The sequence below is a fragment of the Pteronotus mesoamericanus genome, unplaced genomic scaffold, assembly GCF_021234165.1.
Source record: "Pteronotus mesoamericanus isolate MK-2021 breed Mesoamerican mustached bat unplaced genomic scaffold, CSHL_Meso_final contig_94, whole genome shotgun sequence".
NCBI lineage: Eukaryota > Metazoa > Chordata > Mammalia > Chiroptera > Mormoopidae > Pteronotus > Pteronotus mesoamericanus.
In genome coordinates, this window is record NW_026555285.1 from 9,066,104 (window position 1) to 9,090,237 (window position 24,134).

General features: G+C 40.2%; 1 protein-coding gene across 2 annotated transcripts in view; it reads left to right on the forward strand.

The window, feature by feature from the left end:
- The window catches only part of VWA8 (von Willebrand factor A domain containing 8), a 390,182-nt gene that overhangs the window by 307,819 nt on the left and 58,229 nt on the right, over positions 1 to 24,134 (forward strand). For both annotated transcript variants that reach the window (XM_054586385.1, XM_054586386.1), the window contains exons 38-39: positions 17,033 to 17,141; positions 20,428 to 20,584. In XM_054586385.1, the coding sequence (XP_054442360.1) occupies positions 17,033 to 17,141; positions 20,428 to 20,584 (266 nt within the window). The remainder of the gene's footprint in view (positions 1 to 17,032; positions 17,142 to 20,427; positions 20,585 to 24,134) is intronic.

Below are 24,134 nucleotides of genomic sequence, written 5' to 3' on the forward strand. Positions count from 1 at the left end.
GTAGTCAGATTACTAGATAAAGCTCATCTGGTGTGTTTTAAAAGAGGCCAAAAATACCAAGTTTTTTTTAAATTAAGAGTTTTTTTTTTTAAAACTAGCAAGCATGTGATTTTTAAATCACTGAATTCGATCTCCTATATATTTCAGTTACTCTACTAGCACTTAGAATGATTACTTTTTCTTGCCAGATTGATTTACTTTCCCTCTTAGTCTAGCCATCTTTCAGGTTTAAAGCATTCAGTTTTATTGAGCAAAGGGAGTATGCATTCTTAAAAAATTCATTGCATCTTGGTTTATGTAAGTCTACAAGCAGGAGACTTTTATCACTCCCTAGGGGTGACTCTGAGCTGTTCGGGTCTGGCTGCCTGCTAAACTATTTCTCTTTATTTATGGTCTGTGTAACATGAGGGAGAGTAAAAGTTGGCTCCTGTGAGCGTTCCCTGAGCCTGGACATTGCTTTGCTTCTGCTAAAAACACCGATGTGAATTGACGCTGCTACAGATTCAAAGGTCACTTCTCTATTTTGTTCATATTGAGAAATACTTTAGATAATTATCTGTCTTTTGTATCTAAAAGAATAGGACCGGGGGAGCGAGTTGTTTCATTTCCTTGAATTTTCTTTGTTAGGCAACATCGGGCTCTCTTGAAACTGTAAAATAGAGCTGAGCTGTGGCCCACGTGAAGATCACTTTCAAGTGTGGCCCACCTGTTTGTTGATATGTTGCTGTTTCTGGAAATCCTTTGTTCTTACAAAGATACCTCACTTTATGACACAAGAGTCTATTCCATGTGTATAAAGACAGTTTGTATAAATCAGATAACACTTCCTCTTTAATTTACATAACCATTTCAAAGGTTGCCAACATTTATTGGAGACACACTGTGCAATTCAGCTCTGAGCAATGGGCTCTTGCCTCTAATGTGCCTGAAGCTTCTTAGCAGGTGGATAAGGCATGCATGGATTGATAAGACTGTCTCAAAGGACAATGCGGGAAAGGAGAGGGTGCTGAGAGCCCAGAAGAATGAAAGCATCTTTTGTTTGGCAAATTCAGAAACAACTTCCAGAAGGTATCATTTGCAGAATGGCTCTCTTCATGTCCAGATAATTGCAGTTTGTCCAAATGATATCTTTAGATTTCATTTGTCACAAGCAGCATATCTATCTAATACTTAGTCTCCAAACAGATGGTTATGGTCCACAAAACTTTCATTTAAAGGAACATGTTTGGAAATTTAAAAATTCTGTTGAGATGAGAAAAAGTCTTTTAAGCCTAATCTCCATAATGACTTTAATACAGTTTCTACTTTCTTCAAAGTTCAAGCTACTCTCCTTCATGTGCTCAGACAATATTCCAGTCTCATACTTCCCAAAGAAAATCGAAGCTTCCCAAATGCAGCTCCTCGAACTTCCCAGATGCAGATACACAAGCCCATCTGCAGCTGCACTAGCCTCTCCTTTGCTCCTCTCCAAGTCTGTCTTTCCTCCCACCTTTCCAGGTACTTACACTTTTCTCCATCCTTTGTTTCTTTATTCCCAGGTATCTTCATTCTCTCTTCCTTCTGAATCACATCAGTATTTAAATATGCTGTAAATATTTTTCTAGACCCCACTTGTTATTACTCTAACTCTAATTCATGTAACTGTAACCCCTTTCACAACAAAACCTTTTGAAAGAATTGTCTACACTCCCTGACTCTCCTTCCGGACCTCTGGTCACTCACCTCATTCTAATGTGACTTCTATCCCTGCCTCCCCATCTACAGAATTGTACTTGCTAAAGTCACAGGCAACTTCCACATTGTTCAATTTTGTGGTTACCTTTTCAGTAATCATCTCATTCAGTTTTCTCTTGCATTGACTTCGGCACACCCTCTCTTTGCTGAAGCCCAGCCTTCCCCCTTGGTTCCCATGATCCTCACGGTCTCCTCCTGACTTCCCTCCAATTCTCTCGTCTGCTTCCCCTCAGCCTCTCTTGCTGATTTGTTTCTCTCCTGGACCACTACCCTCTTCACTGTAAATGTGCTTTTCAAAAAACTTCATTCACTTCCATGATTTCAGGTGGTTGGTACTTATAAAGTACATTAACAAATGAAATGGAGAAATGGTGGGAATTTATAAAAATACATAATATTTTATATATATATATAAAATATATATCTAGGTTCTCCCTTCTGTTTTATTTAATAATCATATACCTCTGCTACCTCATATATTTGAATGGTGCTTTACATTTTTTGAATTGTAAATTCATCTTTATATAGACATAAGCAGGTTTCAAGCTGTAAACGGCATATGGAGACATGTCTGAGTGCAATCCCCTTCTTTCTATAGATGCAGAAGGTGAAGTCTGGAGAAATCAAATACTTTCCCTAGAGTCACACAACTACCCTGTGTCTTGTTTAAACCTCGCACTAACTCTATGAGGGTATATGCGTGTTTTACTATTTCATAGATGAAAAAACAGAAGTTGTAAGTGTTTGAATCTTGCCTGACGTTTGTGTCACTTGTAAGTAGCAGAACTAGAACGAGCACTCGGGTCACCTAGCTCTGCTGGACCACCCCCTACCGCCTCTCCACATGCCTAGGATTGGAGCAGTTACATTATGTTTAAATTAATTAAGTTATATTTAAAAACTGAGATTGTCTTTAAAGAGACAGAGGCAAATACAGCAATGACAACAGCAGCTGCAGCGTGTGCCCGCGCAGCATGGCATGCCTGCGGGGGAGGAGGCAGGGAGGAGGCACATAGTAAATGTTCTAAGTGTTTATCCATACTAAAGACTGAGTTGTTTGGGGTTTTTTGTTGCTTGTTTGTTTAAATGTACATACCGATTACTGGTGAATTGATATCATCATAGTAAATCCATTTCTCTGATCTTCAATAATGGAGAATAAGTTTGGGAGGGATGAGCCCTAACTTCTTTGGTAATTGGAGTTTTCACATAAACCTCTGTATGCCCTGATTAGTTTCTTCTACTTCGCCTTAGCAGAATTGGTGGGGTTCAGGATGAGGCACTTCATCATCATAAATCTCAATGGATATGTAGGTAGATTGTACTGAGTGCTCTAGTAAGAGCTGTACGAACACAGCAGGCAAAGGGCTCTCCATAAAACTATCACTGGTTTTCAATTCAGCACCCTCGTTGCTGTTCTTTCTGCCTGAAATATCTAGCCTCCTACTCTCCTGAACTCTTGCACTTCCTTCAACGCTAAAACTCTTCTTGGTCATTACCTCTTCCAGGATGCTTTTTCTGACACTTCTCCTGACCCTGAGCCTTAGGGACCCTTCTAGTATGTTCCACTAACACATTGTGCTGCCCCCTGGCATAGCACTCCATGCTCCTGGCCTCCCCCGCTTCCCCCACCGCCCCAATCCTGCACTGATTAATGAGAGCAGCACCACCTCCCACACCTGGCTGAAAACTACTTCACAAAGTACAGAACGGGGCTGCATGTGTCTTTGTATCCTTAGCGTCTAGCAGAGGGTCGGGCTCGGTTCTGGTGCTCATCAAAAACTACAACAGGCAGGTAGGCCATCTGACAGGAAAGGACCAAGGGAAGGCACTTGAAGGTTCATTTAAGTCATATATATACATAGTTTTAAAGATTAAACTTGTTAAGACTGACTATGAAAAGCAGCTCAGAGGCAAACACTTTGAACTCTTTTTGCTGATTTTTTTTTGCTCCCGCATCTTTAGTGTAGTTATGCTTCATCTTCATTTTTGGGTTTTTTTTTTTCATTTTTAAGCATTATCTTTTGACTTCAACCATGGAAGTTCAGGGGTTAGCTTTTTCTTTTTCCTACTGCTACTGTATGACATACACTTACTATTTCCCTGTCCCTACTATATGATACACACTTTCCTCAGTAAATTTGTAGTGAAATTTTGGTTAGGCCAGTATTTGGACTTGATATTATAATAACTATGTAAAACATTATTAACCAGAAGAACCATGTTGTGTACTTGAACTACATTTCTGCCAATCGTCTCCCTCATATTCTGGGTGAAAAGAAAACTAAGAGAAAATGAGTAACTTTGGCCAAAAAGGTTTGGCCAGTTAATGCCAGAACCAGGATCAAAAGCTGGTCTTCTAATTCCCTGTAAAATAGTTTTCCATGATATCAATCTGCTTCTCAAAAAAATTACTTTTTTAACTTTAAAATCTTAGTGAACCAATTTGAAGAAAAGCCAAAGCTTTACATGATTATATCAAAATATTCTTTACACTTTCATTTTACTCAAATGAAACGAAGCCCTGGTGACGGCTCATGTTGCTTATACACTAGAACTGAAATAAATGGAGATAAGGACCCAAGTAAAGAACTTAGGGCCAGAAAGAATTTAGCCTGGTTTTTCATTTTGAAAATGAAGAACTGAAGCCCAGAAAGGTTAAATGGCTTGCTCAGCATCACACAGCAAGTTAGGGGCCCCAACTGGGTTGAAATTTGTGTTTGAGCTTTTAGCCCATTACTCTCCCTGTACTGTATATACCTCCATCCCCTCAAACACTACTGAATTCCTCTCAGGCACTTTTTGTTTGTTTGACTAAAACCTGTCTTGTACAGATATCTGACCTCATTCTGTATCTACATTAAACTTACTCTTACCTAAAATACTTTAAGACACATAAATATAAGTCAAAAGGGGAGTATAAAGTATGTTTCTTCACCCCAGGTTCCTGCTAGGCTACTTCACATGGCTCCACAGTAAGAGTGCTACACTGTGTTAGGGCTGGGGCACAATGATGTCAATGAAAGGATACGGACATGAAAAAATCCCGAAGTGTCATAAGAATTATAGTAACACAATAGAAGGCAATCCGAGCACTGAGAGGACACAGGGGAAGGTCTGGCTGCCACTCCACTCACCACCGTTCTGGCCCAAGCAGCGGATTCAGAGTCTGTGTGAGTTGTGCTGTGTTCTCTTCTCTCTCCTGTGTATGATCACTGTCATTGCTGAGTGACCGTGGCATGGCACTCGTAGCCAAACATACACAGCCACATGTCCCCAGGTTTGTGCTCCTTCCTGCCCTCAACCTCCCTGGCTGCCCAAGCCCAGCCCAGCTGAAGCAGCCCTCAGCTGAGGCACAGAGGGATCTTGTTTGAATGGCTTCCAGCACTTTGGTCCTTAAAGGAGTATGAGCTTCAGGGTGTAAATGGAAAACAGGCAAATTCTCACTAAAAGAAACTGGAGAGCTAACACAAAGGAGGAAATGACAAACTGGTCTCTGTTTGCTTATCAGAACCCCTAATTAATTACAGTAATTATAGGAATTTTTTGTTTCTAATTACCATGTAGCTCAATGTCAGTGATACATGACATAAATTTGTATCATATCAACTATGCCCCAAATTTCATTAGAAAGCTTTGCCCTTTGGCATTCAGTGTTCTAAGTTTGGTGCTCACATAGAGCATCAACCTATAGGCTGAGCCTTCACAGCCTATAACTAAGAGAATGTTTCACCTTACAAGAACTAATAGTATTTTTTTCTTTTACCCCAAAGTTCCTGCTCTGCAACTTGCCTTCCTAAGTTTAAGGGGAGCAGTTATCAGGTTTCTGTATATTCTTGGTGGGACAAACAGCACTGAGCCATTCTACAGCTTCGCAGTAGCCACAAGGGCAGTGCCAGTAATGCAGGCATTCACTCATTCACTGGGCACTTACCAAGCTTCTGTAATATGTGAAGGCTGTGCCAGGGACCGACGTGATAGGAAGAGTAAGACCCAGCCCTGCGCTTGGTGTCCAGAACCTAAAATTGATGCCAGCTTATGTATCTGGCCACATTTCCACACACCTCATAGCACTGATTCACTGTGATGCTATTTATCACTGAATTTTTTTCTTTTTTTAACTTATTTTTTATTGTTCAATTACAGTTGTCCCCGTTTTCCCCCCATGGTGCTCCCCTGCCCCATCCCACGCCTGCTCCCAAAGACAATCCCCACCCCATTGTCCTTGTCCATTGGTCCTTTGCACATGTTCCCTTTCTTTCCCCCTTATCCCCTTCCCTCCCTCTGTATCACTGAAATAGTTTTTTTTAAAAAAGTATGTGCGTATGTGTATATGGGTGCAGACATATACACTCATACATAAATGTACCATAATAAAAGTGCACAGTTTACCGTTACTTAATGGATGCATTGTGGCCATGCTGCATGTGATGTTTCACGGTCTCAGTCCATTTGAACTAGTGCAGCACACGAAAGGTTTCCTCACACAGTAAGCTTTAAAGCCCCAAACCATGAATGCTCTCAGCTAACAAGCGGTGTAGCACGCAGTCCTGCGCACTGCGGGTGTGCTGTGTGTAGAGCTTATTCCCCTGTGGCCCCTCCTCACGGCGCTGTTGTGTTCTGGTGAATGGTTTTGACCCATAGTGCCTGTCAAGAAGTGTTTGAGGGTGCTGGCCTGTTGGAAGCCAAGAAAGACTTTATTGTTGGATGTTAATAAACAGGTTTTACAAGAACTCCATGTGCCTTGAGGAATTGGTTGAGAAAACTTGGTAAACATCAATAGGCAATGGCTTTAAACAGATACTATAGCCTGAGATGATGAAGCAACAATTGCATGAGGGATAGTTGAAAGAAATGAAGGTTAGTGGCATAATGTGACGTCAACAGAAACAAAGAAAATGGAAAATAAAGTTGCCAGTGGTTGATGCTGGAAACACCTCTCCACAGGGAATATGCTGTAATAACCTGCCCACCACTGATTCAGTTAGTGTTCCTGTTTTCTGAAACAAATTTACCATGCTAAATGCGTTTGCATGGAGCTATGGTCAGTGCTCCAAGAATTTTTAGAACCTGCATCATATTAAAACCCACTCTTGCTTCTACCCCCTCTAGCAGTAGGATGGTTTTTTCACCCGCCCTTCCATCTCCTAGCCAACTTGATATCTCAGAGCACTCTGTTGACATGGAACGCACAAGAACTTTAAAATTGCCAGAAAGGTTTTGTATTTTGGAGAGAGCACACGACCTCTGTATAAGGCTGACATCACTTAGCTTCAATAATGATAAAAGCACATGGCAGGAAGTTTGTGCCAGGGCCACCTTGCAAATAACAAAACCAAAGTATTTTACACTGTTTGCTGCAGTTGAAGTGGCGCTGCACTGCTAACCTCCTCCGTGGCTGTGGAGATCCTTGGCCAGGCTTGCATTTACTCTGGTGTTGCATGTCAACCTTTTGGTGGCCCTTTAAAATAGAAAGGGTAGGATATGTAAGGACCTGATAGTGTGCCCCATCTCTGCTGTCTCAGAATTTAATGAGCAGGGTTTTGGTGTTTTGTTTTGTTTTTGTGAGAATGTTGAGAATACTGAATGAGCTGGTGTGACATCACAGGAGGAGGTCATCTATATTCCATACTCTCAGATTTTCCAAAAATCCTCTTCATTTTTTATTCCTATTTGAATTGAAATAGGAAAGAAATGAATAAAGGAAGTACGCTAAGTGAAGTAAGAGGTTGCTTTGGATGGCTTCTGCAACCTCAACTTTGACAGCCATTCAAACAGCCCCGTCTGGGCCAGAGAACAAGGACAGAGACCACCACCACAGGCTCAGAGGCTGTGGCAGGGTCACCCAGCAAGGGGCCTGGCCAGAGACTGAGCTGAAGCCGTGGAAGGAATCAGAATCAAGCTGAGGGAGGTGCAGGATGAGGATTTAAGAACAACCCAAAGCCAAGAGGGCCGCATGCTCCCTCCTCTGTTAGATGGCTCTCTGCTAACCAGTGTCTTTGTTCAGCTGTGCTGATTGCCAGTTATGGGCTGGCAGGCAGGGCGGGGGAAGAGTCCTGGCAGACACCCTGCTGACGACTTATTGTGGAGAAGACTGTGTGCAGAAGATTAAATTCTTAGTATTCTACCCCCAGCAGCCTCCCATACATGCATTTAATACACATATGTTAAGCTCCTCTTATGTTCAAGGATGTAGGTATAGCCACTGTGCCAACTAGTACTGTCAGATAATAATAAGCAAAATATTCATAAATTGATATTTTGCCTTCCTTTTATCCCAATAATAGGGGGATATATTCTAATGAATAATAGATATATCATAAACATTCACAGAAATGTTTAAATAAGAGAAAGAGTGAATGAATGAGTGAATGAATGAATGACTTCAATTGCCTGCTAGTAATAAGTAGGATTTCTGTCTGATATTACAATGGCAACCTTTGATGTCAGAAAACTCAATGCACATCTTCTTGTTAGAAGTAGGACATTCTTCAAAAGGTCAAGATAATATCTTCTGCCCACCTGCCTCTCAGTCACCCTTTAATAAAATAATCAGTTAGTTTTCATGCAGTTGACTCCAAGTAGCAGAAAATCCAGCCAATTAACTTAAACTATAAGGACGTTTATTATTTGCTTATGTCGAAGATGAGAGGTGAGTGACCCCCAGCTGGCTCAGCAGCTCAGCAGTGCTCCTCTATCTTTCCTTCTGCCACTTTCTTTTGTTGCAACATGATCACCAGATGGAGACAACAGCTCTGAGCATCACATCCTCGCTGTGTCCCAAGACACCAAGTGCCTGTGTGTTGGAGGGTAGGGAGGGTGAGGCATCCAGGGCTGTGAGAGCTTGTCTTTTACCTCGGAGAAAAGCTTTCCCAGAAGCCTCCTGACAGACCTTCTCTTACATGTCAGTCACATTCCTTACCCTCGACTAATCACTGGAAAAGGGGAATGGGATTGCTTTGCTTCATTCCAGACTACCATGATTCATCTGACTTCTGTTTAAAAGAAGAAAGAGGAAATGGGCGTTGGGTAGACAAGTAGGAGTGTCTGCTGAGCCGCACCTCGTCTCCACTGTAAAACGGGCATCCGTTGCGCTGTCCAGTCATACCTCTAAGGGCTAACTTTTCTTCCAGGATCATATTCTGGCAGTTTATATCATTTCACTGATGGATTTTAAAAATTATGAGCTTGAGGAGGAGCCTAAAATATATGGGCCTTGCCCAGAATTACAGGGCTTTTAGTGAGTCATGTCCCTTCCCTGCTCTAGCTTTAGGTTGCTCTACTCTGTAACGTTTTTGTGAGATATAATTGACAAGGTCCCTGTTCTTTTTCCATTTTAATTCATATTAAAGAGGATAACAACTCTTAGGATTACAGCATAATTACCTAATTGTATCATCTGTGAGAAATACATCCAAGGTATCAGCGTGTGCCTCAATTTGCATCAAAACATGTAATGGTTCACAGTATTTTGTGGTGTGAGGAAAATTTTGATCCATTTAAGTGAATAAATATGTAGTGTCTATGTCAGTAATTGAAATGACTTCTTAGAGCTCTTTCTAGGTGAAACCAAACCTCAGAGGAAATGTATTCCAAGTCTTCAACACATACTTCAGAATATTCAGCAGTTTATCAACTTTCTGACCAGGTCCTATAGCACACATCTGTCCCCAGGAAACAAGCTTCCTCAAATGATTGGCCTTGCCTAGTATCTTTTACAGTTTCTGTCCTGGGTCGGACTTGTATCTTTCATGAATCATTGTCATTTCATGTAAGACATGCCCTAAAATAGCTTTGAAAACCTCTTTGCAGATGTGCTCTTCCCACCCACCCAGAGAAATAAATATATATTCCTGTGAGAATCCCTGAATTTTTTGGTATGTGTTTCTCTGAAATAAATCAGTTTGGGCTGATGATACTTTTTGTCAAGAATTTGTGAGTTTTGAAACATCTCTCAACTCCCATGTGGGGTCGGTGTGGGGCTGCCATCTTGGCAGAGAAAGCAGTGCCATTCCCAGCAGATGGCCTGGCGAGACACACCCATGACAAAGAACACGCCGGTTCCCTTCTCAAAGTCCAGAAATCTCATAGCCAATTTTCTGCCTCCCTATTGGCCCATTTTAGGTGTTTCTGTGACTTCAAGAGCGTGATTTGAGAGGTAACTGAACCGGGGTAATTTGAGAGCCTTTTTCTTTTGCCTCTTGCCATCATTTTTAGTAATGGTTCTTAAAATATTATTTTCTTAACAACAGAATTACTGAATTGTGTTAAATGTCTAAAGATAACTAATTTTTGATGAAAGTAACTGGACACACAGAAATTTGCTTTCTATACCCCTTCTGAAGTTTTTCACTTGATATTTAAAGAGAAGGCCTAAACAGATACATACACACAGACCAAAGTCAGGAATGGTACTCAAAACAGTTATTCCGATAATTCTGTCACTGCTTAGACTATTTTTTGCTTTATCTTTCAGAACTGGCTTGTAGAACAGTCACAATACTTATAAGCAAATGAGCCTCATTGTTGTATAACTGCATCTGGTTTTGACTTAAACCCCAGCTTCATCACCTTATGAACCAGGTTTGGAACCATCGAATCTGTCAGAGCTTGTCAGCACTAACTGGGATGGTAGAGATCATTGAGTTCACCCCCATTAGCTTCTGATAAGAAAGTTGAGGCCCCGAGAAATTAATTGACTTGCCAAAGGGTACATACACATAGCAAATTAGCAAATAGTTTATACTAGAAATCAGCTCCAAGTATTCTTTGCTTATTTGTTAAAAATAAAATCTATTTTTAAAGAACACATAATTGCCACCATTAGAGACATTAAAAAAGAATCTTCCATGGGTTCTGCAGATCCTTCCAGAAGCAGTCCATAATGTTTTAAGCATTGATAGCACTACTATTATAAATGTATATAAGCCTATCTTGTAATAAATCTATCTCCATGAGTAAGCTCCATTGTTTGCTTAAAAAAATCAGACTGTAGTCATAACATTATATAGATTTCTTTTTTTATTTTTCAATTACAGTTTACTTTCAGTATCAGTTTGTATTGCTTTTAGGTATAGAGCATGGTGGTTAGACAATCATATGCTTTATAAAGTGTTACCCTACTATTTCTGGTACCCAACTGGCACCATACATACTTATCACAACATTATTGACTATATTCTGTATGCTGTACGTTACCTCCCCATGACTTTTTGTAACTGCTACTTTGTACTTCTTCATTCCTTTACCTCTTTCACCCATTTGCCTAACCCCCTCTTCTCTGGCAACCATCAGTCTGTATTCTGTGTCAAAGAGTTTGTTTCAACTTTACTTGTTTGTTTATTTTGTCCTTTAGATTCCACATATAAGTGAAATCATATATTTGTCTCATTTCACTGAGCATAATACCCTCTATGCCCATCCATGCTGTCGCAAATGATAAGATTTCATTGTTTTTATGGCTTATGTAATATTCCATTGTATATATGTACAACAGCTATTTTATCGACTCATCTATTAATGGGAACTTGGGCTGCTTCGATATCTCAGCTATTGTAAATAACACAGCAGTGAACATAGGGGTGCATATATTATTTTTAATTAGTGTTTTGGGTGTCTTCAGATAAATACCCAGAAGTGGCATTGCTGGGTCATAAAACATCTCAACGTTTAATTTTTTTGAGGAAACTTCATACTGTTTTCCATAGTGGCTGCACCAATCTGCATTCCCACCAACAGTGCGTGAAGGTTCCCTTTCTCTACATCCTTGCCAGTGCTTGTTGTTTGTTGATTTATTGATGTCAGTAATTCTGACAGGTGTGAGGAGATATCTCATTGCTGTTTTAATATGCACATCTATGATGACTAGTGATGTTGAGCATCTTTTCATATGTCTATTGGGCATCTATATGTCCCCTTTGAAGATGTGTCTGTTCAGGCCCTTTGCCCATTTTTTCATTGAGTTGTTTGCTTTTTTTGGTGTTGAGTTTTATAAGTACTTTATAAATTTTAGATATTAACCCCTTATCAGATACATTGGTGATTATGTTCTCCCATTCTGTGGGTTATCTTTTTATTTTGTTGATGATTTCCTTTGCTGTGCAAAAACTTTTTAGTTTGATGACATCCCATTTGTTTACTTTTTCTTTTGTTTCCTTTGCCTGGAGAGATGAATCTGATAAAAAATTGCTACAAGCAATGTCTGAGATTTAGCTGCCTATGTTTTCTTCTAGGATTTTTATGGTTTCAGGTCTACATTTAAGTCTTTGATACATTTTGAATTTGCTCTTGTGTGTGGTATAAATAGGTTGTCTCGTTTCATTTTTCTGCATATATCTGTCCAATTTTCCCAACACCATTTATTGAATAAACTGTCTTTAGTCTATTGTGTGTGCTTGCTTCCTCTGTCAAATATTAGTTGACTATAAAGGTGTGTGTTTATTTCTGGGCTTTCTATTCTGTTCCATTGATCTATGTGTCTGTTTTTACAACAGTATAAGGCTATTTTAATTACTATGGCCTTGTAGTATAGTTTGATATTGGATAGCGTGATTCTTCCTACTTTGTTCTTCTTTCTCAGGATCACTGTTCCCATGCAGGTCCTTTTGTAGTCCCATATACATTTTTGAAATATTTGTTCTAGTTCTGTGAAATACATCATTGGAATCTTGACAGGAATTGTGTTGAATCTATAGATTGCTTTGGGTGGTATGGACATTTTAATGATGTTAATTCTTCCAATCAATGAACATGGTATGTGCTTTCATTTATTTGTATTTCCTTCCATTTCTTTCTTCAGTGTCTTATAGTTTTCTAAGTATGGATCTTTTACATCCTTGGTTAGGTTTATTCCTAGGTATTTTATTTTTTTGAAGAATAAATTGTGAATTGGATTGTTTTCTTAATTTCCCTTTCTGTTCGTTTGTTATCAGCATATAAAAATGCAAATGATTTATGGATATTAATTTTGTATCCTGCTACTTTGCTAAATACAATTATCAGTTCCAGAATTTTTTTGGTGGAACCTTTGGGGTTCTCTATGTACAGTATCATGTCATCTGCAAATAAAGACATTTGTACTTCTTCCTTTCCAATTTGAATGCCTTTTATTTCTTCTTCTTGTCTGATTGCTGTGGCTAGGGCTTCCAGTACTACATGGAATAAGAGAGGTGAAAGCAGACATCCCTGTCTTGTTCCTGATCTTAAAGGGAGTGCTTGTAGTTTTTGCCTATTGAGTATGATGCTGGCAGTTGGTTTGTCATACATGGCCCTTATTATGTTTAGGTATCTTCCCTCTATTCCCACTTTGCTGAGAATTTTATCATAAGTAGGTGCTGGACTTTATCAAAAGCTTTATCTGTACCTATTTATATAATCATGCGGTTTTTATCCTTCATTTTGTTTAGGTGGTGAATCACTTTTATTGATTTGTGAATGTTGTACCATCCTTGCATTCCTGGAATACATCCCACTTGATCATGGTGTGTGATCTTTTTGATGCATTGCTGTATCGGTTTGCTAATATTTTGTTGAGGATTTTAACGTCTATGTTCATCAGTGATATTGGCTTATAATTTTTTTTCTTTGTAGTATCTTTATCTGGTTTTGGAATTAGGATAATGAGGACCTGGTAAAATGAGTTTAGGAGCCGTCCCTCCTCTTGAATTTTATGAAATAGTTTGAGAAGGAGAGGTGTTAGCTCTTGGAATGTTTGGTCAAATTTACCTGTAAAGCCATCTGGTCCTGGGTTTGTTTGTTGGAAGTTTTTTGATTACTGCTTCAGTTTCACTAGGTGTAATCTGTCTATTCAGATTCTCTGATTCTTCCTGATTTAGTTTTGGAAGATTGTATGTTTTTAGGAATTTATCCATTTTGTCCAGGTTATCCAGTTTGTTGGCATATAATTGTTCATAATATTTTCTTACAAACCTTTGTATTTCTTTTGTGTCAGTTATTATTTCTCCTCTTTCATTTCTGATTTTATTTTTTGGGCCCTTTCTCTTTTTTTCTTGATGAGTCTGATTAAGATTGTCAATCTTGTTTATCTTTTCAAAACCAGCTCTTGGATTCATTGATCTTTTGTATCATTTTTTTAGACTCTATTTCATTTATTTTTGCTCTGATCTTTTTTTCCTTCTTTCTGCTCACTTTGGGCTTTGTTTGTTGTTCCTTTTCAAGTTCCTTTAAGTGTGAAGTTAGATTGTTTATTTCAGCTTTTTCTTGTTTTTTGAGATAAGCCTGAAATGCTATGGATTTCCCGCTTAGGATTGCCTTCCCAGTGTCTCACAGATTTTAGATTGTTATGTGCTTAGTTTCATTTGTTTCGAGGTATCTTTTGATTTCTTCTTTGATCTCATTGTTGACCCATTCATTGTTTAATAACATGTTATTTAGCTTCAATGTCTTTGTGTGTTTTTCAGTGTTGTTCTTGGGATTGATTTCTAGTTTCATAGAATTGTTGTCAGATAAGATGCTTGATATGATTTCAATTTTCTTAAATTTATTGAGACTTGTTTTGTGTCCCAGCATGTCATCTGTTCCAAAAAACATTACACATGCACTTGAAAAGTGTATATATTCTGCTGCTTTGGGGTGAAATGCTCTGAAGATATCAATGAAATCCATTCAATCTAGTGTGTCATTTAAGGCCGCTGTCTCCTTCTTGATTTTCTACCTGGCCTGGGTGTGTGAGGGAGGAACCAAGCTGTGCACCAAGGTTTATTTCCACCAGTATTGAGCCCAGGGGCAGATCAGCAAAAGACCCAAGGCTACCTGACATCCGCCTCCACTTGATAGCTAGGTGCCTGTTAGGCTTAGTCACTGAAAGAGCCTCTGGTGGGTCTGCAAGTTCTGTGAGCTGGGTTCTCAGTGAGTCACCAGGTAGGGATGAGTGGTGTTTGCCAGAGTGTTACAGATTCAAACTGGGAGCCAGTGCTGGGTCTGAGGCCACTCATCAACCATCTCAAGTTCATTAAGCTGCCATTTGCCAAGTGCTCTGAGACCACTGTTGTGGGCCAGAGTCTTGGGGCATCATCAGGGTTCATCAGAAGCCAGCAGAGTTCCTCAGGCCCAAACAGGCCAAAATTTGGTTGTGTGAAGGGAGGGCCCTGCACAGGAATGGTGGCTGCGATTGGGCGTGCGAGGGGAAAATGGCCCCTGCCCAAGAGCCATACAACTCAGCTTTCCATATAGTTTGCCCGGACCTCCTGTAACTCCTTCTGCACTGTGGGACCATGTTGGCCACAGCCTGCTAACAGAATTGCAAAGTGCGAGCTCAGCAGGGCAGGGCCACCAGTAGCTGGGAGGGTAGAGCTAGCAGTTCTCCCATGGCGGGGCTAGTGGACCTTCTGTGTGGGGGCGGCCGGGGGAGGACGTGTTGCTGCTCTGGCAGTGAGAGGAGGGGAGAGATTTCTTAAATTAGCAACTGTAAAACTATATCCCATTTTTTAATTGTTTCTTGTTTTTCTTATTCCCTGTGGAGCACATCTACAAGATGCTACAAAAATCTCCAAATAATATTTTCAGGGCTTAGGGCAAACTTGTCCTTGTACTTTGCTGTCCAGTGAGAGAGCCACTAGCCATATATAGGTATTTAAGTTTAAATTTTACTGAAATAACATTTAAAATTCAGGTCCTTGAATACTCAATAGCCACATTGGATTAATGGCTACCATATTCAATACAACAGTTGTAAACATTTCCGTCAACACAGAAAATTTTATTGGTTAGTGCTGGTCTAGAATTCTTGTAGTCAGTGTACACATTTTAAGTTACTGCTTACCTCTTGCGTCACCTCTGGACCAGTTGGAAACTAATGGCATGTTTTGGGGACAGTATTTTAAATGTTTATTTGTTCTTTAAATATTACTAGCTATTCTGCATAGTTTAATTTTCATTGAAAAAAAGTAGAGGAAATTATGTTCATCCATATTTAGAGCATGATTATGTGTGTGGAATTCATATCAATTATCATGTCCTGGCTGCTAAATTTTCTTCAGGTATGCTGAAGTTATGGCAAAACTTCTATTACTGCTGCCAAAGCTATTGGCAGAAAGGTTCAGTTAATTAAAATCTCTTTATAATGTCAGAACATGTGAAATGAACTAGTCTGGATATAAAACAATGGAGGCTATGTTGAATTCATTTTTAATAGCCATTTTATTTGCAAAAGCTTTTAATGTCCTACATGCCTTCATTAATCTTAACATCCAAAATGAAAGTCCCAGTCCTAACAATGAAATGAATGGGCCAGCCTGTAGAGGCTGGTCTGGAATCATACTTCAGGTCCGCTTGCAAGCTCCCTGCCCCCACTGTATGCAGTCTGAGGGCAGTGACCGATCCTCCATGGCTTTTGTGGGCCCCATGGCACTTTGAAGTATGTCCTGCAAGTACAGTTTTCTGTGTTTTAGTTGTACAAATAAATGAATATTTGATCTTGTCTGCCCTGAAAATCATTACATTTGGGAACAGACTAATAGGGTACATTAAATGTAACTGCTTCATATTCTTTTTATTGTAGAGTAGTATCTACTGAACTGCCCACTAGAGCTGGAATTTCTGTGTGGTTATCAGTCCTTTTGGTGGTCTGTGCTGAATGAAAATAGGGAATGATAAGCCACAGGCTATCACAGAGGAAGGCTCAAGTGCTGCTTATTCTGTTTGAATTGCAAGAATAATAAATCTAATATTAACATAGAAATGAATTAGGAAAGCTACAAAATACCACCATAAAATCAGAGTGGGTCCAGAAAATAAATAAGCTGTTTTCAGTGTCTGTGTATATAACATGTCACTAAAGTAAAATGGATATTTGCGGGGGGTGGGGGGGTCCCATATATTTTATATAAAATAACATTTCTCAGAGAATGGGATTTCTCTAAAAATTAAATAGGTCAATGTATATCTGCTGTGACTCACTGGAATCACTGGGCAGTGACCGTTTCAAACCAGTGGAGAGTGGCTGTGTGGTGTGATCCCTTCTCCCTGTTTCCAGTGGGTCTTGCTCCTTGTGTAAATGCTGAAGGCATGTTCTGTAACCCAGTCCAGCTTCTTTTATTTTAAAAAATGTATTCAATTTGTCTTCTCCCAACCAAATGGATGTTAAATCTATTGGTTAGTGCTGGTCTAGAATTCTTGTAGAAACTATTTTTGCCAGGAACTATTAGTATCCATGTGCCCTATGGCCTCAGTTATGGGATGGATACCTTAAGGACTTAGGGGAAAAGAATTCTCCTTTCTGTCCTGCAGTTTCTGATGCTGGTCATGGGATAGTGATAATATCTCAATTCTTCATTTTTAGATAACAATCAACAGAGACAGTAATGAAGATGTGAGTTCTCCCAAACACGGGAAGGAGGACCCAGACAACATGCCCCACGTGGGCGGCAATACTTGGGCTGGCGGAACAGGTTGGTAGCACTGGCCTTCCCCTGGGTGGGGCTTCTTGTGACTTCACAAGTCCATGTAGACAGCACAGCTCCCCTCAGGGACCAGCATGCCTTTTCTGCCTCCCCTGTTAATCACTGGGATTGTGCCTTTGGCCCGTGTCCCGACATGACATTAACGTATGGAAAAACCCTGCCATTTGGAGTGCCGCTGACTCTGCCACCCTATGACCTAAGACCATTCTGACTTTCCCAAATCTACTTCATTAGTAAAAGGGTGATAATATTAACTCCCAAGGTTGTGGTGAAGATTAAATAAGATTATGATTGTAAAGGACTGAGCAGGACCTGGCACAAAGAATGTAGTCATTAAAAGTGTTAATCCCTTCTTTTAAATTCCCTACCCTTGGAATCATGCCAGAAATCTATTGTAAATTCTTTCTTGACTAACTGAAAAGAAATGGTGCCTGTCTTCCACATCTCAGAAACGAGCATGAGGATGCAGGAGTTTGAGATAAGAGAGTTGGTTGCAGTTTGAACCGATGGCTGTGGCCCATTCCTTCCTCTTGGCTGCCTGACGAGAGTATTGTTCCCATGACTGCTGTCTTCCTCTTTCCTCTGAGGCATCTGGAGCAGACACATCTGCTAGGCCGCAGGAATCGGGCCAGACTATGTGCGCACTGCCTGATCTTATCTCGGCCTAAGGAGTGCTGGCAAGGGCTGCGAACTTTGCCTTCCCTTAGGATGCTCTTGGCCTTGAGAGCCTCAAGAGGAAATGGGTTTCTGTGCTGGGACAATGCACTATCAAATAGGTCTGTGGACTTCTTGCCTACTCTGTTTATTCATCAAGCATCAGCTCTAAAGAAAGGATATTTTTAGAAATGTCCTTTGATCTGGAAATTAGTGTCCAACCAGCCAGATTGAATCCATATGGAATGCACAGTGGAACGAGCGGGCCAGATGGAGGTTTCCCATGAATGCACTGCTCTGAAGTGGAGGTTCTCGCTTGTTATTCAACTTGAATCTACTACCTCATTTATATGTCTGGACTGAAGACCCTGCCTTTGCTTCCCACAGTCTTTACTTTTCAATTTTCAAGGCTTCTTTGCTTCAGATTCTTTTCCTCTCCCTCATTCTTTCCCCACAGAATTCTCTATATTGAACTGAGCTCTGACCCAACAAGTCATTTGATTCCTTTTTCATCGTCAGAGCCCCTCCCCAGCCCATCTCTACTTATCTGTGAACTGATTTAGGATATTCACTGTTAGCTTCAAGGTTATGCCTTGAAGTCTAGAACCCCCAGCAAGCATTTATATTAAATTAGTACAAATGAAGGTTCTTGGAAGTGGTAGTTATGAAGAACTCTCTCCTCACACCCTCTCTACCAGTATGACTGTCTTGAGGGACCATGTGGCTCATGCTGACCATCACTCACACCAGCTTCCAAACAGTAGGCTTTTTCCTCCAAAGATGATGTCAGCTCAGCGCCAAAAGCTCTGATTCATTAGCCAGCCATTCCTGAGGAGAACCTTCCATAGGAAGGGAGTTGGATCACATGAACAGCTTTTCCTCCTCTGTTGCTCATTGTTATTGTCCAGTAACTGGTCCCCTCTGCCTATAGGTTACCCATGAGTGAGCCAGGAATTACACACATCCAAGAAGGAATTTTCCACCTGCCAGTATCTAAACAAGAATTAAATAAGATGTACTCAAACCAAAGAGTAAAAATACACAGTCTGGTTTCTCTTCAGATTGTTTAAATCTTTCGCCTTTTGCCAAAGGGTAAAAATATTATAATTAATAGGCTGTTCTCATGGTATTTCCCAAAAGGAAATGACCTACCTGGACTTTGATAAGGAAAGCTGTACAAGGCTGAGTTCTTGCTTTTGACTTGTTATACCAATTAAGGCTCCAACAGAGAAAATAAAAATGTAACATAATTTAACCAAAGCCTAAAAGCTTTCGTATTTTCCACTTTATGAAACTTAGAAATTACCTCATTTATGTAACTGGGAGTTGCCTAAATGATACTAGTAAGATCAGTCACTTATTATAGCTCTTACTTTGTGCCAAATACTGTTCTAAGCATTTTAGCCTCATGACAATCCCATGAAGTAAATTATAGTAGTAACCCCATTTTACAGATGAGGAGACTGAGACACAGAAGTTAAGGGATATCCCTCAAGGACATATCACTAGTGCATTGGAGTACGGATACAAACTCAGGCAGTGTAGTTTGACTGTACAACACAACACTATATAATACTAGTATCTTACATTATATTATGCTGGTCTGCCCCTCCCCCAATACTGGATTCCCTTCTAAGTTCCCAGGTTATGTGTGAATGAACAAAAGAAACAGATTACAGTATTTTAATTATTATAAAGCTGGGGTAATAAACTGGTAGCCCAGAGACCAGATCTTGGCCAATATATGTATTCTTTAGGTCAATGTAGTGTTTTAAAATAATTTGAATGTATTTAAACAAAGCAAGTCCTCTCTAGTTAGCTCAAGTTCTCATCACTTCTTATAACATTACTTACCTAGTCTTCTAGACATTTAATTTATATTTACATCATAAACAGTTTTTATACTATTATGTAATGCACACTTACAAGCTTTTGAACTTGGGTCTGTACTGGAAAACTGCTCTGAAGCTGGCAGTGCTTATCTGCAGTGTATTATTTGAAGATAAAACTCAAGGTTGGTTTCATGATTAGTTTCTAATATTGGCTAAGCCACTAGTATCAGGTTGTAAGCAGGTTTCTTAGGCTCTCTGTGCATCATTTTTATCATTTACAATGTAGAAGAAATGTTATCTGTAGCCTAGCTGTCTCTTTCTTATCTTAAGGAAAACTGAAGTAACATGACGGAAGAGAAGTGTTCTTTATTTAATTAACAAATATGTACTAAGTATTTTTGACGTTCAAGCCACTCTTATAGGTACAGAGGTACAAAGATATATAAAGTATGATCCCATCCATCATATAGTTGGTGAGAAAAGAAAAATGAATTTTAAAAGTTAACAAGTAGTGCACAGGAATATTGACCCTTGTGAGGCAATCGTAAGATGACATTCATGGAATTTGAACTGAGCCTTGAAATAAGGATAATATCTGGCTGGATGGAGAAAATAGAAAAGCATTCTGAACAGGGGGACACCCTTTGTTTCCAGAAGAACGTCATTTGAATATTTAATTATCAGTTAAGTACAACCGGTACGTTTCACGGGACTGCCCTGACCATGACCTGACTTGTTCGGTGGTCTGGGTCAGAGTAACGACCTGGATTTTCCTGGCTTCCTCCCAGGGGGGAGAGACACTGCAGGCCTGGGCGGCAAAGGAGGTCCTTACCGGCTGGATGCAGGCCACGCAGTGTACCAGGTCTCCGAGGCTGAGAAAGATGCCGTTCCCGAGGAGGTGAAGAGAGCTGCAAGAGAGATGGGCCAGAAAGCGTTTCAACAGAGGTGAGTGGTCCCCATTGCCTTTGGAGCAGTGCTGGCTGCTATGGTGAAATGTCCTAGTCAACCCCGAATAGACCCGAATTTGTGGACCAGGATTAGGACACTCCAGGAAGGGAAAACCAAACGAGCAGAGGCACCAGGGTAGGATGAGCGTAGTGTCTATGGTGGAGGGAGCCAGTTTCCTTCTCTAGATTAAAGGCACCAGCTGGGGGTGGTGGGGAATGAGTTTGAACAGGGAGGCCCCGTCAGTGGGTGGAGGGCTTGAAATCAGGCTGAAGAGCCTGTGGCTTTCAGACAACTCTGAACCATTCCGGGCCACTTTGATTGAAACCATCTAAAAAAATAAGAAGCCACATGGTGCTTTCAGTAGACACCCACATATGCTCTTCAGCTAGAAGTGAAAAATGCCAAAGGGGCAGCAATATCTCGTTTAGGATAGGGGGAATGTACAGTGGTTTGGGAGGCAGATTTATGTTGTTGTGCTCAATGAAAGGAGCTGGATTCAGTCCAAAAAAAGGCATGCTCAAGTGTATGTGATTTATGAAATTCCTCCCACGTAGAACATCTGGTATTACATTACATGCTGTGCTTACACATCCTGCAAGTAAACAGAACAGAACAATGGGGACAAACATGCAGGTTCCTCCTGCCACGCTCACAGGAAAGCCTGCAAGCCTTAGGACCCTCATGTACTCAGCAGGTACATAAGGCAAAAATGTTGCCCTCAGTCCTTCTGCCAGCTTTCCTGGTGACCTTGAACAATCATCTACTTCACTGTGCCTAAATTTGCTCTTTGGGAAATAGTTGACTCCCTCTCCCTGCTTCTCAGAGAGTTTATGACGACAGATAACCATGTTAGAAATGCAAATAGTTTAAACTTCTAAAAAAAAAAAAAGGTGGGAGGAATTCTATAATGAACGGTCTTGTTAGAATTAAAATATCACTGTACATTTCATATAAACAGTATCCATTTAGGAAAAGTACAAAACAATTAGATACTCATCATTCTCCTCTCCCTGACTAGTAAATTTCTGCTTTTGCCACACTCAGAAGCTCACAAGTAAATATCCAGTCTCAACGTTTTAGTAAGTGGACAGATGGATAGATGCTCTGACACATGAGTAGTTCACAGGGAGTCAGAAAGGCCTTTCAGTGCTTGGGCCCAAGTATATAGCCCCTGCTCCGGTTTCCATAATAAGATGAAGGAAACTGGTTCTATTAGGGCTTTTGCCCCACAGGCAGAAGAACTCAAGGAGCATCTGTGATGACAACACAACTAAATTTAGTGGATGTAGGAGAGGAAAGAGAAAAAGTAGAAAAGGAGTAAATGAGTAATCAATATACCTGTACAAAATGCTGGGGGGAAGAATCTAAGCCCAAGTAAAAGAGAATACCACAAAGAGGGTGAAAGACAGAGCGGGTAGACGAGGGGATGAGAATGGAGAAGAAGAAATAAAAACACACAGAGCCCCAGGGAAAGACAGGACATAGCACAAGACAGAGAGAAAAACGTTGCTTTCTCCTTTCATGTGGTAAATTCTCCCATTTGATGAGTATTCAATTTAGTTCTGCTAAAGATATTTTTATAACTTTTTATTATAGAACTTTTTCAAAAATAAACAATAGTAGATAGAAACATACAGGGTAGGGCAAAAATGGGTTTGTAGTTGTGAGTATATGACACAGTTTATTCTTGTGTTATTATTTAGTTATTGTATTATTTTTCATACAAACAACTATAAACCTACTTTTGCCCCACCCTGTATAATGAATCCTATGGACTTGTCTCCTCATCTTCAAAAAGAAAACTCAGACTTTACTCTCAGTCCCCACCTCTGGATTGTTTTAAGCTAGTCTAAGATGTCCTATCTTTTCATTGTAAATATTTCAGAATGTTATCTCTGAAAAATAAGGACTTTAAAAAAACACATATACATAATACTATTATTGAATACACAATACTATTATTGTGTCTAAAAAGGTAATAATTCTTCATTCTCATCAAATAGTTTTTTAAAGATTTTGTTTATTTATTTTTAAAGAGAGGGGAAGGCAGGGAGAAAGAGATGGAGAGAAACTTCGATGTGCAAGAGAAAACATTATTCAGCTGCCTCTCACACACCCCCAGCTGAGGACCTGACCCACAACCCAGGCACGTGCCCTGACTCAGAACCAAACCTTTGACCTTTCAATTTGTGGTTCAGTGTCCAATCCACTGAGCCATACCAGTCAGGGCCAACTAGTCAGTTTTAAAACTATTTTGCAACTCTGAACATATGCAGAATGAAGTAAGGTCTTCATTTATGCTTTTATACCTTTTCTCCATAGTTCTTATTATTCTCCATTATGTTAGTAGTTGTGTAAATAGTTGTGTGCCTCTTTACTGACTTTAAGTTCCTTGAGGGCAGGGTGCTTTGCTCTATAATATAAGGCCTTTCCAGAAAAATTCTAGCCATTGCTAATATAACAAGAGCAGTTTGTGCGACATCAGTGTAACCTGGCAGCCCAAGAGTGTGGACTGGAATACTCATGCATGAACAATGATGACTTCACTGTACTAGTCAGTGGGGGTAGTAGACACTGTGAGTGAGCATGTGTACTGTGTGGCCATCTCAGTCAAAATGAGCGAGAAGAGCAATGAATCTGCATCAAATTTTGCTATAAGCTTGAACATTCCTCCACAGAAACTATTCAGATGATTCAGAAGGCTTTCAGGGATGATGCAGTGAGTGTAGCACAAATAAAAGTGTGGCACAAATGCTTCGAAGATGGTTGAGAATCTGTTGAAAGTGATCCACATTCTGGAAGGTCTGCAACAAACAGAACCCCTGGGAATGTTGACTGTGTATGGCCTGCAATCAACAAAGATCGGCCACTCACAGTGCAAGAACTAGAAGCTGATCTGGGGATTAACAAAAACTACTGTGTCCGAGATTTTGATGCAGGATCTTGGCATGAAACATGTCATGGCAAAATTGGTTCTGCAGCTTCTCCTACTGGAAGAGAAGGAACATTGTGCTACATTTGCTAATGACTTGACTCAAACCGCTATCAACAAACCAGATTTCCTAGAGAAGGTCATAATCAGAGAAGAATGGTGGATCTACTGCTGTGAGCTGGAAACGAAGGTCCTGTCGTCCAAATGGAAGTTGTCTGACTCTCCATGCCTGAAGAAGGCATGTCAAATCACAGCAAAATCAAAACCATATTAACTATGTTTTTTGATTAGGAAGGTGTTGTCCATCACAAGTATGCCTCTCCAGGCCAAACAATTCACAAGGAGTCCGATGTGAATGTTCTTCGTCAGTTGAGAGATGCAATATGACAAAAACAGCCGCAGCTATGGGCAACGTGATTGACAGCTTCATCACGACAGCGCACCCACTCACGCATCACATCTTGTACAGAGTTTTCTGGTAAAACATCAAATAACCCAAGTGATTTAGCCCCCCTACAGCCCACATTAGGCACCCTGTGACTTCTGGCTTTTCCCAAAACTAAAATCATCTTTGAAAGGGAAGAGTTTTCAGACCATCGATGGGATTCAGGAAAT